Source organism: Patagioenas fasciata, chromosome 5 (genome assembly GCF_037038585.1).
Source record: "Patagioenas fasciata isolate bPatFas1 chromosome 5, bPatFas1.hap1, whole genome shotgun sequence".
NCBI lineage: Eukaryota > Metazoa > Chordata > Aves > Columbiformes > Columbidae > Patagioenas > Patagioenas fasciata.
The window spans coordinates 14,514,906-14,534,439 of record NC_092524.1 but is presented as its reverse complement, the minus strand read 5'-3'; the positions used below and the strand labels follow the sequence as shown (position 1 = coordinate 14,534,439).

General features: G+C 36.8%; 1 protein-coding gene across 1 annotated transcript in view; it reads right to left on the bottom strand.

Moving 5' to 3' along the window:
* Positions 1 to 401: 401 nt before the first annotated feature.
* The window catches only part of NUCB2 (nucleobindin 2), a 27,981-nt gene continuing 8,848 nt past the window's right edge, over positions 402 to 19,534 (bottom strand). Inside the window, exons 2-13 of the mRNA XM_065839487.2 lie at positions 17,990 to 18,133; positions 17,244 to 17,351; positions 15,822 to 15,948; positions 13,130 to 13,233; positions 11,626 to 11,811; positions 10,966 to 11,056; positions 9,411 to 9,469; positions 7,877 to 7,969; positions 6,799 to 6,888; positions 6,073 to 6,243; positions 5,670 to 5,751; positions 402 to 3,864 (exon numbers count right to left, since the gene is read on the bottom strand). Of these exons, the coding sequence (XP_065695559.1) occupies positions 3,752 to 3,864; positions 5,670 to 5,751; positions 6,073 to 6,243; positions 6,799 to 6,888; positions 7,877 to 7,969; positions 9,411 to 9,469; positions 10,966 to 11,056; positions 11,626 to 11,811; positions 13,130 to 13,233; positions 15,822 to 15,948; positions 17,244 to 17,351; positions 17,990 to 18,133 (1,368 nt within the window). The 3' untranslated portion in view covers positions 402 to 3,751. The remainder of the gene's footprint in view (positions 3,865 to 5,669; positions 5,752 to 6,072; positions 6,244 to 6,798; positions 6,889 to 7,876; positions 7,970 to 9,410; positions 9,470 to 10,965; positions 11,057 to 11,625; positions 11,812 to 13,129; positions 13,234 to 15,821; positions 15,949 to 17,243; positions 17,352 to 17,989; positions 18,134 to 19,534) is intronic.

Sequence of the window (19,534 nt, the reverse complement as noted above, 5' to 3'; positions counted from 1 at the left end):
CCACTTCTTTCCCACCCTCTTAAAATAAAACACTAGACGTCTGTCACTGCGCTGAGTTTCAGTTTAATCCAGTTAAAAACTAATCTATACAAAGTACAGAGCGGGGCTTTTTTTTTTTTTTTCCCTACATGTATTGCACTGGAGGATATGAATTTGTACAGTGTTGACCAAATCTTACTCCTTCATCCTCCTACCAAAATCCCAGCCAAGTACAAAACCAAATCTCCGCATCTTTGTCTTGCAGCTGGTGCCTGTATGAAATTACATTCGGTTTTCTTGTAATCAATCACCTCCTAAATGAAAAGCAGAGTACAGGTGAAAGCACAGGAGCCCATGATATTCCAGTCCCTTATTTATCTGTGATTATAGCTTTCTACTTCCTCACTTAGCTGTACAGTTAGTTTGTTTGTTCTTTTTTTTTTCAACTTTAAAAAGCTCCTGAGAAATCAGTACCATGGTAGAAACGTGCTTTTAGCAGCTAATACTTTTAGTTGCTTTTATGGAAGAGAGAACCCAATTAGAAGACGACATCAGCCCTGAAAACAACAGAACACATTGAAAAGCAACAAATCTGTGAAACATTTCATATGTAAGTGTGACTTCAGCACATTGCATAACCTCTAAGGCAGATGTTCCTCACAGTGAGATAACTCTTAAACCACACTTCAGAATTGATCCACAAAAATAGCTTAGTGGCTTTATTACGCTAAAATGGAGACCTCTTTTAGCCTGGGCCTGAGGAATAATACCCTTTGAGAAGGATGAGATGGACAGTATTGGGTGAACATTGTCTGTCAATAGACCAGACCTGACAGATCATCTTTCGGAAGAACATCCACCAAGTTCTTGCTGTCTTTGTGGACATGTGATACAGGTACCCATGCATGAGACTTTTGAACTGGGTGGATGAGCATAAAGTTGTAATTTGGTCTTTCATTGCAAAAAACATTTAGGCAACAAACTTAAGATGTGCTCAGTAGAAGCTCAGTAACTTAAGCGTTATTGAGGACTGAGGCTCTGACTTCCACATAATTTAGGGCAAATAACTGTCAGTTTGATTGAGCCTTGATTATTGTTAAAGATAAACCAAAACACCAATTCTAAGGCTTAAAAAAGTGCCTGTTTCCTCTTTTAAAACGTGAACAGAAAGTCTGTAGAATATTGCTGAACTGCAAGCCTACTAATTAAATTAACACTGACAAGAACAACATTTAGCTATCATATAGTAATTGAAGGTGTACGTCATTTTATACTGAATGCACCCCAGTGGCTGGTTGAAATGCAAAATGAGAAACTTTTGCTAATGCTAACTCACAGCAAGGGAAAACTCTGATTTCTCATAAGTGGCTTCTTCGGAGTCCCCATTGACATTCACTACACAGTGGCGTGCAGAAGCTGAGTTCAGCACCCAAATTACAGCAGTTCTTCACTAAACTCTGCGTGCTTCCAGATAAATGGGCTAAGAGGGATATAATACCCATCTCTGACAGCAGAGATAGTCAGGATCTTACTATCAAAATGTAAGAGGTTGCCCTGAAACCAAAGCTTGAGCATTATGTTACAAAGCATCCCATTAAATATGACATTTGTTAGGAGGCAGATGTAGCCTGAAGGAATGATTTGTATGGTAGAAATGCCTTTACATCAAAGGTTTCAGTCCTTGATTCTCTACCAACATCTATGGCTGTATCGTTTGTTCTCTGCAAACTTCCATGTGGGATGGGGTGAACACACACAAAAAATTTCCCCTACCTTTTCCATAATGTTTGAATAATTCCCCCTTTGTTTCCCTCCTTGCTCTGTTACCCCTTATCAGGCTGCAACCCCAAAGCCAGGGCTGTGCAGTGAGAAACTCTGTTGGTCTGGATGTAACTGGAACTATGTCTGGGACTCTTTGCAAACAGTCTCCTGCCAAAGATATGCTCAAACTGATGTTGGAAGCATGGAAATGACAAACTCTGGGGACACAGATTTTGGAAACAAAATAAAAATGTTAACTAGTTGTGCAGAGAACAAAAAAAAGGTAAAAGTCCAGTTGTTTGAGTAGCATAAATGAAGGAAATGTAACACGACAACTAACAAGATGAAACAGATAGGGAAACCTAATCTGTTCTGGCAGCAAATTCTATGACATTGTGTGAAGAAAAAGAATGTGCTCAGTTCTGCTTAAAGAAGCCTTAAACATGGAAGGAACACGTCTAGCTTCTATCACAGTTCTTCAGAGAAACTTACCAAATGTCAATACAAAGCATGGGTTATTACCTTCTGTCTTATTTCAGTTGCCTAAGATTTTCAGATCATCTTCTGAAAGGAACATATTTTTATAACTGTGGGTTGCCTCCATTTCTTTGCTCAAAAGCCATATGATTTCTTTTAATGACACTCAGCCAGTTAGCCAGAGAACAGGAAGGAAAGACAAGGAAGGATATTTGCCAAGGTGTGTGTGTATCAGTTCAAAGCCAGCATCATACAGTCAGAACAATCCGTGTTTAAAAAAAAACCTCAAACAGGGTTTACAGATTAGGATACTTCCAGTCTGAAATGAATGACAAGCAAGGACAATCACACAACTTTGCAACATTATAGCAAAACCCACAGGGAAATGAACTTATTATTGTAAAATCTTGGCTTGCAACATTAGGGACCTACCCTGGTTCGATACCAAAATAATACAATCAAGTAGCACTCCTGCTTTAGGACCCTTCACAAACTTAGACCAACTGCTGAAAAACTAAGAGTTCATAGTAAGGCTCTTAACGAGTCAAAGATTCATGTCTGAGAAGAGCCTTCTGAAGCGCATGGTGCATTTTGAAAAATCTGGTATTATCATCGGAGGTAGGATAATCTGTATGGAAAAAGACAAAGTCTTGTTCTGTTTTGCACAATATTTGTATCAACATAAAAAGCTTACTTAATAACATGCAAAATTTTGAGATCAGCTGGCACCTGATGAAAGAAACAGGGAAAAAACTACTGTCCCAAGAGCCAGTTGAGTATTAAACTGCTACACATAATTAATCTCAACAAGGAGGACGGTTCAGATCAGTACACCAGAAATACAACATTTTTTGAAGGCTTACAGTGAAATTCTTAGGCTTCTGTAAACATGAAAAATATTCACTGTTCCACATAATTCTTTGCTGTGTTTAGATTTTAGAAAGTGCAACTTTTCTCTGATTAAGGATTATAAGTGTGATTGTTTTTTTTTTTTTTTTTTTTTACTTGGTCTCAAAGAAGAATAGGTTTGGAAGTGCTGGAAATGGTAGGCCTTTATCTATGGTCTTCGTTTCTCCATATTTTGCTTCTCAGCATGTCTGGAAAGAGTTTCTACATAAAACTAGACCTAGCTTGACGTTTAGGCCAGTTCCCTGCTTCCTCTCTGAGAAGATTCCGATTTGTGCCTAAGCACAGAATGGCAGACATCTCCTCCCTTCTTTGTAAGAGGAGAGTTCAACAGCTCAGTCCCCTGCCCATAAAAACCTTTAGTCTGAATAGTTCTTCTCAATTCCCTTCCTGCATTATAACCTCTAAATTATTCCCTTGCTGTGTTGCTCACTGATGCATTGGAGAGAAAATTAGTTTAATTTATTATTCAAATGTGGTTTGATACTTCATCTCTAACATTCCCAATGGTTTTACAATCTGAGGAAAAAGTGAAGAGTTCATGTTTCGCTCTGATTTCCTGCCCACCCACTGCCCACCCTTCCCTCCCCCCAATAATAAAGATGCTATAAAGTTGAGGCACAAGTGGTTAAGGGTGAACTTGATCAGTTCTAGCAGCTGGTTCTTGGACGTGTACTGGCGGTAAAGGCTGATCACCTCCCGCAGGGTGTTTTGGTGCATCTCCAACTTTGTGATCACTGGCTGTAAAACAAGAATAAAACCATTTGTAACTTCTCAAATTTGCCACAAATGTGAAAAGCCTCTAAAGGAAAGATTCTAGTGCAAAGACAATCAAACACAAAGTTCTGGGGTTTGGTCTGTAAGTGGAATCAATAATTTTATTTGTGACTCCCAATGAAATTGGATTGAGATTACCCAATAGACTGGTCTTCCACAGGTTTATATAAACTTATAAATATCCTCTTAGATTACTAGTTGTTACTGTTTTCTGGGAAATATTTTTACTTCCATAAAACATTGGTTCTTTGGAGATTTTTCTTTCTGGAATATATTGGGTTTATGAAACCTTTAATCTCAATATGGGAAGCTTGGGGAAAAAAACCCACAACAACCTGCTCCTGTATTTTACTCCTCACTGTGTCAACAATACAACACTGTCCCTTTGCCTACCTTTGAATAATACTCGTTTTCATAGTTTGCTGTACATTTCAGGACTTGCAGCTGCATTTTTGTGATTTTTTTTTTTTTTTTTTTTTCCCTGAATCACCTTTAGTACCTCTAGTAGCCTACAGGTTAGAAATACTTGGATCTCCTTAACCCAGTGAATGAGTAGTGACTAGCTCTGGGTAATATAATGAGTCCTTATGACATTTGATTAAATGACTTTGCAAAAAGTTTTTACATAAAATAACATACGTGTTCAGAACAGAATCTGCTACAATATTGCCAGTATCAAAAGACGTATCATTACTCCAATTCTCAGGGCGTCTACTAATTCACATGAAGTTTTTTCTGAAGGTGAGGGGGAGTGAGGCTCTCAGAACTAGGGATCATAAAATGAAATTGCGCACAGACAGTTTTGAAGCAAATGAAAGACAAAATTAAATTGGTACTGAAATTTCATTACTTCACAGAACTGAGTAGCTCTGGGATAGAATCTCAGGATACTCAACAAAGTAAGCTGTAATCACTGAATAAAGCATTTATGGTTTCAAAGCCCACTGCTGGGCCTGGAGGAGCAGTTAAGAGCTTCCAGTATTCAAAAGGACATAGTTTGAAGTCTTACGTTTGAGATGAATGTCAAGAAGTTCTAGAGCTCTACTGCTAATGTTAGCACATGAACATGGAGGCCAGTAAAGCCATATTGATTTCAGCCTTTCTAGAGGAGTAGAAAAAGCTAATTTAGGATGCATGGGAGAATGGAGCCCCTTTAAAGCACAAAAGAAATGTGGACAATGTGTTATGCATAGGAACTACTAATATATACCTGACCATTTTGTTGCCACTAATAAGCAAATGCAGTGACTTATTATGAGATTCTTCTGAGGGTGCTGAAGCAATTGGTCGCTCATACTGTCTAAAACTAACTTGCCATGTATTGTTGTGCACAACTTCTGGTAAATTTGCCACAGGGGATACACTTGTTGAAAGCATTTACATGCTTTGATTTGTTCTGCAGTCTCAGATTGGTAATGCAGCCATAGGACACCAGACAGTCCTGGTCATTTCTGTGTCTCTCTGGATGCTCAGAAATCCCAAATATCATAGACTTCAATAGTTTTAGACTAATAAGTACAATACAATCTCCTTCTTCTCTGCCCCTTTGATGCCTTGACTTGGAAAGTCTGTTTTTCTTTTTTTCACTATGGGCTTAGAAACACTGAGATATCAGGAGTACCATACTTCCCTTTTCAAGACAGTTTAGCGAACCTCTCTCCAGAGACCATTAAAACCACATTCTATTAACAGTTCCAACAGAAAACACAGTTTTAATGACTATTACATTGGAAATCTTATTCTGTGTATCTACACAGAAAGATACATACGGGGTTGGAATTTCAGTTCTCCAGCTGGTCCTGCAGGAGGATTTCCTTGCTGTAGTTTCTTTTGTTCCATCTGTTTTACGACCTGGTAAAAAATAAAATACCACAGTTGAAAAACGTAAATCTGTCAAATTTATTTGATGTGAATACACTTAAAAGAAATTTTGCAGCCATTATGTAAAGTCTGTGTTAATGGGTCTACTACTGAGTTGAGATACTTGCATTGTTTGCTATAATTCTGAATGCTAGATTATGTTTTGATGTGGTATCATTAGTTTAGAATTCATCTGGGACTCAGAGGAGAACTCAGGGTAAGGAATGCTCCAGATCTGGGGATTGTCATGAGCTGTCACATGTTTAAGGATACAGAAAAGGAAAAAACATAATTCTGTTCTCCTAAGTGTACCTGCTGAAGCTCTTGTTTCTGAGCCTGAAGCTGGTCCTGCTGCCTCTGTAGCTCTTCCTTCTGCTTCTCAAGGTCTTCTGCCTTCTTTCTAAGTTCATCTTCTTGCTGAGAAATATGACTTTCAAATTCCTTCAGCTCATCCTCAGTGAAGAGCTGCTGTTGATCTAGTGTCTGCAAGAAAGTACACACAAACGTGAATACTTAGGCAGAAATGCACATACAATGAAATTATTAATAGCTGAATTGTACAGTTCACTAAACAACCCTCAGAATTTTCATCAAAATATCCAGATGTGACACTGTCAAGCATTAATACACTCACTGTAAGAAACAGCAAAATAGCAGTTTCTCAGCTATTTTCTCTGCAAAATTCTACTAAGGATTTAGAGGTAGGTGAAAAAATTCCTCTTGCTTCCAGCTGAGTTCCTATCTCCCCTTTAAAGTGATTCATAAACAAAATGTCCATTTTCTGTTTGAAAAGCATGTGAGGAAAGCTCTTCTAGAATCCACAGGGTGGCGTGAGACCTTTTCTATTTGTGTGTGGACAACACATCTGCATGACATTATCTGCTGTAGTTTGTACATTACATTTAGCTAAGAAGCTTAACCATATACATACCAAAACAGAACTGAAAAAAAGCAAAGGTCAGATTCATGCCATTTGGTTTGCTGGCTACGATGATGGTAACAGTACAGTATGTTGCACTTGGAATACATTCTCATTACCTCCCAGCTATCTGGCTCCAAAAATTCTTTTTTCTCTGTAGCTCGCAGGAACTCTTCCAAAGTCACAAGCCGGTCCTTGTTGATGTCGACCTATTTGAAGCAAAAACTTAAACTCAACCTGAAGGATGGGGTTTGGTGGAGCTAATGTTTAATTTCATTATGCAAATATCTTAAAAAATAAACATTTTTAAACTGTGCCATTTTCAAGGGAGTGTCTGCAACATCTTCTGAAAACTTCTCTCACAAGCTCATATGGCTTAACAAAAATGGAAATAAAACTAAATCCTCGCATTTTACTTAAAAATTCATTGGTTTCATTGGAAACATTATTTGTGGTCACAGCCCCAACTGCAATAGTGGCATGCATCACTTTTTTGTAACTGTGAGTCAGAGTAATATCCACTGTTGGATGGGGAGGTTTTAAAATGTAAAAAAAAAACCCCAACTGAATTGTGTCAGAATCCTTTAAGGGGAAGGGAGGAAAAGCTCCCCTGTATGACTAATAGAAGACCAGGCTTGCTCCATTCCTCAAGCTTAGGGAACGTAGTTGAATACAGAAAAGATACAAATGGAAAACATGGTGGTTCAAAACATCCTATTCCCTTCCCTGTCTCCTGAGCTGAACTAGTAAAGGTATTCACTGTCATAGGTGACACCTTGAGCTCTGAACCTCTTCTGAAGGGACGAAGGTGAGCTACATGAAAGAGGGCATTGCTCTACTCCCTCTTCTCACACCTCAATCTTACCCATTTGCCAAGTGTAAAAGCACATTTAGAGTCTTTCCTGTTTGACGCAAAATTCACAGGCAATTTCTATTGAATGTCAGTATCTGCAAAATATGGAGCTTACAGCACAATTCCTTCTCTGGAATTTCTTAAATAAAAACTAGTCAGCAGGCATTTACATCAGAACATGGAGACAGGGCTTGAGAACTGTAACTTTATGTGAATCCCAGCACAAAGAGCATTCAGTGTTACAGCTCGTCCCTTTCTGCTGTACTTGGACAGCCTCATGTTAGGAGCACTGCATTTCTTGAACACAGAAGGAAATCAGCAGCTCTACTGAACATCAGTCCCACCTCGTTCATTACGTGTTCTCTCATTCTCAGCCTTTCTTCTTCCATTTCAACCATGTCATCCTCTTCATTTTTGGGATCATACACTTTTTCTAGCTGAAATTCAAAATCGGCAAATGTTAGTTCGGAAAAAGGGTTACTCATTCAAATGACAGAGCGTATTTGGAATTGTAATGCAAGATGTTGCTAAAAACATAAGTTCAGCGTTTTTCCAACAGAATAAGAGTGTGCGTGTAATTCTCTTTCAGCATAGTATTTAAGCAACAAGTGAGCCTTTCTTTGCTAAGAATTAAATTTTTCAGCTAATTCATGTGGTTGTTTGTAATTCAGTGCTGTGAACACTACAGTAAAATAGACCTCGGCATCCACAGTCTGATCCTACATTTAATTCAAAGCAGGCAGAGCTTCCACGTGGTTTCTGGAACAGGAGAGAGCAGCTTTTTTACCAGAGCATGCAGCTGACCTGTAGGCATTCAGGTTATCACAAGACAAATTGACTGCTTAATTTAATGGTCCACTTCTCTTCTTGCACATTGTCTTTCTGATGAGTTCATGCTTATTTGCTTCTACTTAGCTTTCTTAGTCATTAGGCTTCACTTCCTTAGCCATAGGTAATTTTAAGGCCTCAGCTACTTGTTTTCTAACTACGAAACTGCAAAATGGTGGGACAAATCTGTCCAAAAAGGCTGCCATATATCTTTGCTGTATTAGAGGGGATTATGGCAATGTATTGGTAGAAATCTGTATTTGCAAATTTAATTTCTTCAAAAATTTACAGTAGTTTAAATTTATAAGCTTCTATATATACTGTACAGCACATTTCCTCCCCGACTCATGAAATCTAGAAAACATTCTAAGATTAGATATTGACAGCCACAGTACTGGATCTCTGAATGGGAAAATGAAGACCAAGGCCTTTCATTTACTTATTCATTCTGCAATTCCCTTCACTGTAGAATTTCAGTACATTGCTATCATTACCCCCTGGGAGGCAAAGAAGTACTAATATTTGTGTTTTCACAGACAACAAAACAAGGCTCAAAGAACCAGACATACATGAGCTCCAAATTAGCTACACACAAAATACTTGAAACTTCTGTAGCAACTTCCACAAGGTGCTGGCTTTGAGCCTTTTTCTCTGCACAAGGCTTGTGACTTGCTGATGAGCCCTGAATGAGCACAGCTGCCCAGCTGCAGGACCTCTACCAGGCTGCATGTAGCCAGAGCAGTAGTGCAGCTCTCTGCATCACAAGTTATACAAGTATAGCTATCCTGCAGATTAATAAAATCTCAAACAAGCCTGTGGTAGAGAAATAGATGAGCAGTAGATCTCTGGTGTCTGAGTCCTATGCTTCACCTACTTTATTTTCCCTGCTGATAGGTTTTTATACTTTTGTAGAAACATTAAGGATACACAAAACTTGGCACGAATATTCAAATTGGCAGTCCAAAATCCCCAAATATATTTGGGAAAAATACAGACATTCCTGTAACCATTTACTGAAACAAGTTAAGTATCTGAACTTTTTTTTTTTACCTCTTTAGTAAATAGGGCTTCTAATTCTTGCTCATCCAGGAAGCCATCATTATTGACATCTACAAAAAGTGTTGAAAATAAAAGTTGAGTATGTACAGAAAGTAATACATGTAATAGTTCTCCATGAGTTAAGTAAGAATCAGCATACACATCTATGTAGATTAAAAATTTCATTTAACAAGATGCTGGTTACAAAGGTCAATTTTTCTGTTTAGGTTTTTATCAAGCATTGGCTGAACTGTGTTGCCATTTTGGCTGGTTAGTTGGACAAGTCTGGAACAATCTCTCTATTTCTTAGATTAGCAAACTTAAATAGGTTACAACAGGATAGTACTGCGTGCAATTGCTAAAAAACGTTGCTGAAAACAAGTTGTCCCAATTTAACTACTACATTTGTAAATAGATTCAGGAGCAACAAAAATCTGTAGAAAAACTTTGTTAACCAACAGTACAACTCTTCAAAAAAACTAAAGAATTGTGAAAATCTATATAAATATGCAGCACTTGAGGTCACTGCAAAATGACTTCTAATGACAAATGCAAAGAGAATACTTGATAACTAACAAAACATCTTTTATCCTACACTCTACTCTGAATATTGTTATACTACCTCTGAAATTGAAAGAGAATGTCTACTTCAAACAAGTGTTATTATCTTTTTGTTTAATTTCTTCAAAGTTTTTTATATACTAAGCTGTAAGGCAAAAGGTTATTTCAGTTATTTCTCTTTTGTTAAAATTTGCACAAAAAATCTACCAAAAATTTTCAGAAAATGATATTTCAAGATCTCTCTAAAAAGAAGAAATAAGCTTTAATAGCTATAATGCAAATTTATATATTTTATAAACCAAAATAAAGGTTCAGACTCAAGCTAGAACTCTTCAGTTAAATTACAACCTTTGGGAGTAGTCAAATCCTACATACTGTTCAATCATTCATAGGCCGGTGCCAGGCAAGATCTGCTTAAGGGTACTTCATTATTAAGCATTTAACAATGTCAGAATATAAGGTTACACATTTATATAATCACATTTAAAGCAAAATGCCTTTTGAGATGCATCCTCATGTCTGCTACTGTTTTATTGTTTCTAGCTGCACACTGCTCAGAAATATAGAGGCAGGATTGGGAGTCATTTGGGATTTTGTTTTATAAAGGGAATCTTGCAACTTCTGTCACCGTTCCAAAGATAAGGGGTGTCTGGGACTTACCTGCAGAGCTGATGAGAGCACATTTTCTCACACACACCTCTGAGGACTTATTCCTAGCACGCTGTATGTAAGTAAAGTTACAGATATGGATAGCCCTTTAAGTATCCATATTTGCCTGAGGAATCACTACTGGCTGCATGATTTTATGAGTAGTTAAACAAAACTCTGTTTCTAACTTTTAAACCTCATTTAAAACTTTGCAGTAAACTTACAAGCAATAACATTTTTTTCCTCTACAGATTCATCCAAATTGCTTGAGATATATGACTCCATCATAGCATAAGACAAACCTACCCTTAACAGAAAGTCACTTCACTTGTTCATGAAGTTAAACTAAACCTCTTACCGTGTAATTTGAAAAATGTTTTGGGGTCAAATTCATTAGGATCTAGTCCATCTGCTTCTTCCCACACCTCTTTCAGTTGATCTTTGCTTCCCTATGGATTGGTTACAAAGAAAAACTATTGAGAAGATGACTAAGTATAACTATTACAGTTTCTCTGAAAGGGTTTGTTTTCTAATTAGTCATGTTGCAATGTCTAATACTTTCATAAGACAGAAAGGCCCAGGGAAAGAGGGAGTGTAAAGGAAATGTGCATTCTGTGGAAAGGAACACCTATAATAATCAGTCATGCCATACATACCCATCCAGAAACAACAGCTGAAGGGAGTTAAATTTTGCCTTTTCTAGAGCAAATGGTACTGTGATGCAGTTTCTTGCAGGCCAGGCATCCCTACAGTTTTTAATACCATTCTAGCTTCTTCCTTATGAGTTTTAGCTTCTTAGTAAAAAATAATTCTGCCAGCAACTAGCATATGTGTACAGAAAAAACAAGGGTATACATAGTGGGTTTTGTAATGCTCTCAGCATTGTTCCCACACTCAGCTCCCATGTCAATCAGAAGATGCAAATGCTGAGAACAAGCAAGAGACACCCTTCTCTTTATTAGCTTTTTCTCTCTGGAAAGTTTCCACCCAATCATGCAAGAACAGATTATGGCCTTACGGGATGGTGAACTTTAGGGTGATCTCCATGTTTTTTCTTCATCTCCTCAAATTTGGATTCTTCTCGCTGCCTCTTTTCTTCATCCAGTGTTTTTAAATACTCTCTCCTCTCATGTTCTTTCATCATCTCATATTTCTTAAACTCCTCATGGCGAGTCTTATCATAGTTTTCCAGGTCACTTGTGGCCTAAAAATATACATATATGTAAACATATGATTACGCCACATGATTATGCTCACACATATGACATTAAAAACACTGTATTGCTCAGATCTGTGGGCAAGGTTGGCCATATTGCCATTCTCCTTTCAACCATGAGACAGACTAGTCTGGGGTTTCCTTTTACGTGACAGTGATGCAGAAACATCTCTTTTCACTTTGTTATTTTCGCACAAAGTGATTTTCAAGGGCTCAACTCCTAGACCTAAACAGTTTTTGCAACCACACAGTACTGTAAGAAGGCACCGAGGTGTCCTTTCTCATCAATTAATAATAAGTTGACTCAAAGTTAAGCAAGTCCCACAGTAATGAAGCACAGCTTCAAATAGTTCCATTAATTCCTTGATTATTTCAGAATAAGAACATTTGTAGCTTATCCTACAGTTTCATTTAAAAGTGCCTTCCTTAATAACGGAAGTCAGTTTGCAGTAGCTTAATACAGATTAAATTAAAAAAAAAAACCAACAAATATGGAGAGAAAGGGTGAGAGTGGAGAATTTCTGACAAAATTTTCCAAGGGTAAAAAAAAAAATCCACAAAAATAAAAGAAAGCTCAAAATATGCCTTATCTTTCAATTTATTTTGAAAACATAAACTCTGTCAAATTCTCATGTCAGACATGCAGTGCTCTCTAAAGCATATCTGAGATTAAAGTCTTTTTCTTCCCTTCGGGTAGCATATGTTTTTCAGCAGTTGAAAACAGCTGTGCTGTGCTTCATTTAACTGCATCTCCTTAATAAACATGCATTGAAAAAAACCCCCACACCTTTGATTGGTACTGAATCTGCTTAATACTTGAATGCCATGTCCAGCATTTGCAATTTCTAATATGGATATCTTAAATTTTACTCTGCTGTGGTTTTGCAGCTTGATATATATATATAATAGTAGATCCCAAAATTTCAAATGGCTAGTTTAGGAATGATTATTTGTGAGACACCTAAATAATTTAGAAATAGAAATCAGAAAATATACTTGGGAAAAATGTACTCCTATCAAGATTGTATTTAATGTAAAGGTTCCAGAAAGCAGTATTTTATTCCTAAAGTTGGTTGTACTGGCACATGAATGGAAGTCCTGTTAAGATGTCACTCCAAAATTGATGGGCTCTTCAGCATAATGCACAATGGCAACAGTTTTCAAGTGTGCAATGGAGACAACTGACTTTTCTCTGAAAACTGCATATAATTTATATTTAAAAAGTGGTATATATAAAAGGATTTTCCTTTACCAGAGAAAAAAAGCGTAATAATTAATATAAAAAAAACCCCATAGTAGCACTCACTGCTTTGATCAACATATCTAAGTCTTTAGGTTCGAATGTGTCAGGATTCTGATGGTTCAGGTGCTCAAACTGTTTAAGGAGGGCCTGATGGTCTAAGCCAGTGTCTGAAAGAACAAGGTACAAATGTAAAACATTAGAATAAGTTTGAAATCAAGCAAGACCAGGAAGTTTAAAACTTTCATATGGGAGCTTGTGCCTTTTAAGTACCTGAGGCTCCCTGAGGACTGGATAATTTTTTTCACTTTTGGAAGAAACTATAGCAACACTTCTAAAATTGCTTTTCCTGAAGAAGACTGATGAACTTGATAGCAATTTTCCATTATGATGTGTCCGTGTAGCATTGCACACAATAATTTAACATTCATTAGTTAAGGCGTGTGTTTCAGCAAAGAAAACTACAATCAATTTGAGCTTCACAGAATAAGAAAAACATTTTATTCTCTTTTATGTAAATGAGATAGTTGCAGTATCAAAGCTAACAACCTGCACCTTTTCACTGAACTAGGAGAAGTCTGACTCTCCTGTTGCCCTGTACATTTTGCAAATGACTTATGTCTGCCCAAAGACATATGTACAATATGGTGTAAAATTATATCAAATCAGATAAGTAGATATTCAAATTCCATTTGTTCAAAACGCAAGTACAAGACAGTGGAGAGTCAAGTCCTGTGTCTAAAAGCTGAGAACACTTCTCTCTTCCTTATGACAGGAACAATACCAATACACAATGCACTAACAACAAAACACATTTCTACAACAGGCTTTCCTAGCTGTTACCATGGTTTCTGACTGCTAATTCTAGATAATAATGCTATCTTAAGCGGCAGCCACTTTGATATGTTATGTATAACAATTTTGACAAGATTCTACTAGGTGTCTTAGCAAAGAAGATTTCATTTGTTTAAAAAAAAAACTTGGAAAACACAATTTTGAACATGTCATTCTTCTGTAAACTGTCTTACACTCAATGCTGTGTTTGCATTAACACAAAATGGCAAATGCTGGCTGGTGCAGATTTCAAGCATCATTCCTCCCTGGTGAGATCATAATTTCTGATGAAATAAGTGCGGCTAAGCCTGTTTTTGAAAGATTTTTAGAAGACGCTTTAAGGCTTTATAAAAAGGTAAAAAACACCCCCCAAACCCATTTTCTTCCATTTCTTATATTTCTGGGACAAGATTAATTCTATTTAACAGTTTTTTACTTGCCACATTACTGTACTATCAGAGACCAAATCCCTAACATTCTTCTGTCCTATGCTGATCAGTCTAGTTGGATCTTGGTGAAAATGCTTAAAAACACATCTGGATCAGGACTGAATATATACAGAATATAATCTCCACCCTGTTTTTTCAAACCTGATCCATTTGAGAGGAAAGAATACAGGGGGGCTTTGTGCTTTTTATTTTTTTAGATCAGAGAGAAGACTAAGATGTTAAGTGGTGTTCCAGGGAAAAGATTAACAACAAATAAAAGGAGAGCTAACAGCTCTGCCTGCTGTTACTATAGAATGCTCTTTTGCAAGATTTTGCCTAGGTGTACATTATGCAGCTGTATTTTATAGATAATCTGGCCACAGTTGTTGTATGTGATGTGAAGTACTCACTGGCCAGGCTGATTATAAACCTTAAATATTTTCTCACTCCTGAGGTTTTCACATCTTAGTAGTCATCTGAATATTTTGAACCTGAATAATCTGTTCATGTTATTTCCCAAATGTAAGATCTCACACTTATACTGTAACACATATGATCTGTTGGGGGGAGTTATTTTTTCTAAAGCATGCTTTTTTAGTAGGATCTCTCCCCATAACTTGCAAAGGCTTCTAATAATAAAATAATCTGCATAGCCTAATTAAGATTTTTGTATTAGAGCTTTTTGCAAGGAACAGCATTTCAGAAACAAGATCATGCAGTCTATCATTAGGATCTTTGTTTATGAACAACTAATTCTCTCCCAAAAGAAACCACTAATAAGAAATTTACAGAATTAGTTCTAAATGTGAACTTTAAAAATGCTTCAGTAGTAAGAAATAAAAAGGGACAGCTTTTCCCACACAAACATACAGCAACCAGAATCATTAGAAACCTGTATACTTTATTCATTAAATTGCCTGAGTTTGTAGGATTTCATTAGCAATTAAGAAAATGCTATGGAGAGTTCTTGTGACTCCAAATGTTGTTCTTTACTCAGGAGCTTAAAATTATGCCAAAAATAAGAAAAATACTCTTCTAAACTGAAATCTTTGATGTTTATTATAAATTCGTACAATAACTCTAATGGGTGGAAAGGAGGCTTAAAAAGAGAAAAAGGAAAACTTTTGTCTTAACTGACTGTAAAAAAAAAAATTAGTTTTCTGCTCTGTAAAGACATGAAAAGCTATGTCATGTTGTACTACTATATTACAAGATCTCAGTGACCAATCTATAAAAACAGGTTGAAAAAGGATTAAAAGTATCTGAAAAACCCACTGCCAGAATCAAGTTAGGTTTATTTATAAAATACAGACTTTTCTTCCCAGTTTCCTATAAAGATGGGTCTTTACTGGCCCCAGGCCAGCTCAGGAAGGACACTCACTTCCAGCTTACAGTCAATATTGCTGACAACAAAGAATGCATAACGGAGGGACTTTGGGCACTCCTCCAACACAATCCCGTCTGTTAACTCACCGAGTTAAATTTTGCATTCTTACCTTGAACAGAATCCATTTTAGCTTTAATTAACATTCTTAATCTTGCTACTTCTTGTCTTTTTAGTTCATCCAGCCGTGTTCTCACATGATGGCTCACTAAATCAAGCTCCCTGCTTAGTTTTCCACTCTGTCAAAAAACAAAAGTTATGTATAAAAACCAGAAGAAAGTAGCCTTTAGGATTACCATTAGACACAAGCTGCAAGACAGCAGACTAGTGGCAATCTTTGGCAATACTGTAGCCCACACTATAAGAATACCAACACCTTTTCAAGGAGCAGAGTCTTTTTTTTTTTTAAGCCTATGGTTATAAAAACATAGATGAATCCTAAGAGCTTTCTGAAAATATCATATCTAAACATTTTGGTTCTCTAAAGAGAAAAAGCTTGGCCTTGAAGCAACAATGGCTAAATATGTTTAAGAAGTGACAAATTTCTCGATTAAATGTTCTTGAATTAGTTAAAAAGAACTGTGAGATACACACAAAGTGCTGTGTTCTTCATCCACTTGATGATGGCTGTAGGACTTGAGAAAACGTACAAGCACAGCAACAGCCACCAATGTGTATTGTAAGAATATTTATCAGGATCTGGAAATGGATAGTAACCTTCAAGAGCTACACTAGGTGTAGCACAGAAGAAAAAGAAGCCAAAAGCTGCCAATGGCAACATGAGATATTAAAGGAAATGCAAAGGCAGGATCTCCTCTTTAAGTCTGTCATCACTTTAGACTGTTTCCTACCTGTCCCTTGCTGAATTTCTAGCTCATAAAGGGGAATGCAGAACAGCCACCACCTAGAGCCAGGAACTAAAGTAGAAAAGACAAGAGTGTGGTGAGGTTTTGGAGAGAGTGCTATGTGGATTGGCACAAAAGAAAGGACAGCAGGGAGAAAGCCAGAGGTCTAGTTTGTTCCTATATACACTGACTTTACCTTTAGCACAATCCTCAATTTTCCTAGACTTTAAAATCTGACTGTCTTGCAATTCTCTTCCATGTCATCATATTCATTTGTGACATACTACCTAATTATCAGAAGGCAGATATACCTCTGTTCCAAACAGCATTCCAAATTACTCAGCAGACAATAGCGAGTGAGGCCTATTCTTGCAGTTGTTTTGATGTACATTAAGGTTCACCTGCCTGTATGGAGTCTGTAACTAGCTTTTTAGTAGATAAGCAAAAGGCAGAAACCATGCATTCAAATATACATTGCCATGGGATATTCTTTAACAAAAGTTCTACTGTCCCTTGACTAAAGACAAAGTTTTAGTAAGAGTTAAATACCTAAGTAAATGAAAATGAAAGGAAATTTAAGCCCACAAAAATTGAGAGGAGTATGTAAAAAGAAAAGAAAGAATACAACATAAATGGCTCATGATTAATTTAATTAACGTTAATTTAACTATTTTTTTTTTTGTACCTACCTTTATTTCCTCTATGTCAGCAGTCTGGAGTTTCTCCCTAAAATGCTTATCTGTTTCCAAGACATCTATTACTTGCTTGAGATATTCATCATAATAAAGTCCTGTATCCTTCAAAAAATAGTGTAAAATTGAGAAAAGAATATACTGCCAACATTTCATTTTGTTTAAATACAAGGATTAAACTGAAACTCAAATCTCAGCAACACAGGCAGTATACTCTCTTACTTCATTTTTTCTGGTTTGCATCATTGCCCTATAACAATTTATTCTTATGATTCATTTGTTTCAGCAACTGATGAGGAGAAAAGTGTTGAGGAATCCATGTCATATACAAGCATCTGTCATGTTAATATAGTTTTTTTTTTTTTTAAAGAGCAATTTGTTCATTTGTGTTCTATTTGAAACAGTCAAACAATCACTGAGTGGAATTTCCTAAGCCACCACTCAAATCACTTGAAAAAAAGTCTCTGGAACAGTAAACAGCTCTTCCTCTCGGAAGCTGGGGAATTCCTTCTATGTGCCACCTCACCTTTAGCAGCTCATGGACAAAAAATGAAAGAGAACACATTTCAACGGAACCTCACTATAGAAGATGGTAGAGTATATGAAAATACTGATTAATATCAGTTTCCTTCCTGCAAGCAGTTCCAGTAAAGAACATCTGAATTTCAGGAAGGCAGTTTGCTATAGCCAGATTACTAACAATTAGGAAAAATATTTAATTAGATAAATTTCATTACACTTACTGGATTTTCTACCTTCTCTCCTTCTACGTGGCCTTCTCCTTTGACTTTTGTCTTATCTATATCTATAGGTACAGCTTCCAAGACCATTAGGAGACATGTCATCAGCAAAATACACTGCTGGGGCAGGACAGGTAGCCACTTCATCTGAAATGAGACCAAGTCACAAAAATTAACATAAATGATGTTATTGTACTGTACTGATTAGAAGTTTTTGACATTCCTACATTCCTACCTGTAATAACCCACTTCTCATATGTTCTACTGCTCTCAACGAATACTAAAACTCAAAGAATACAGCTTTAATTTGTAAAGGCCACTAGTACACAACTAGATTTCCTCAGATTATTTTACAGTTGTGTGGCAAACTGAAGTTGTACTGTAAATGGTGAGAGGTTTTTAACACGTTGTGGTATTATCAATGGCTCCACAGTACAGATGGGAACACCCAGTGTTCATATACTTGTTTAGAATGGCCAAGTCTTGCATAATTAAGACTGATGTTCCTACATTGATCATGTCTTTGCTGAAGTTATTGGCAAACTTCTAAAGATAATCATGGACACTAAATCAGATCTTAGTGCAGTAATGCCTGTAGTTTTTGTGTTTCAGCAATGGAGTAGTTTGCCTAATTTGGAGTCACGATCCCCTCCAAAATTTTTTTACAGGAAAAATATTTTACAATTCATGTTATATCTGTATTTCAAGTTGACAGAGATTCATAATAAAAGTGTTCACATCACCTGAAATGGTGGCTGAGCCTGGGGCTTTATTAAGCCACTCTCCCCTATACTTTCTTTGGTGCCTTATATGGGGCTAACTCCCACATAGTTTGATGAGCACTGAGCACTTTGGGAGTTATTGACCTCTGTCTTCATTCCCTCTATCAAATTTGGTTTAAAAAGCTCAGTTCATTCAGAAACTGATAAGATGAAATACTTAAACAGGAAATCAAGCTAAAAAAGTAACTATAGTAATCCAGCATCCGACAGCAAAGTCAGGCTCTTGAGACAATTCAGCCAATTCAGCTTATGACAGTTCACAGTCTCTGGATATTCTAGAAAAAAGCTTGAGCAAACTCCAATGTTAGGTTAGTAATGTAAACCACCTCCTGGAAAGTGCAAGTTACCAGTTAAATACTGCCTTGCCTTAAATATGTCAAAGAAAAAGACATAACATTTGAAAAATGGGAAGTCAAAGAAATCAAAAGTATACCTGCCACAAGGAGAATTTCTGTACAAGTGCTTTAACTGATCATTCAAGTCTGTCAAAAGTACCTATGTCCACCAGCAGCAAATCTTTATTTTTTGGGGGGGTGGGAGGAACAAGATGTAATTATGGTATCAGTGCCGGTTTTCCTGAGTACATACTCTGTACTCGATAGTGAAGCATTAGTTTTGCTTGAATTACGCTGCCCCTTTATTAAGGCAACAAATGTAGATAACAGCAGCTACTTAATATTAAGCATTGTTGACACCCTTTATTCATGTAAGTATTATGTAGAAGAAAGCACTCTTTTTAAGAAAAAACATGGGAAATGCAAACAAG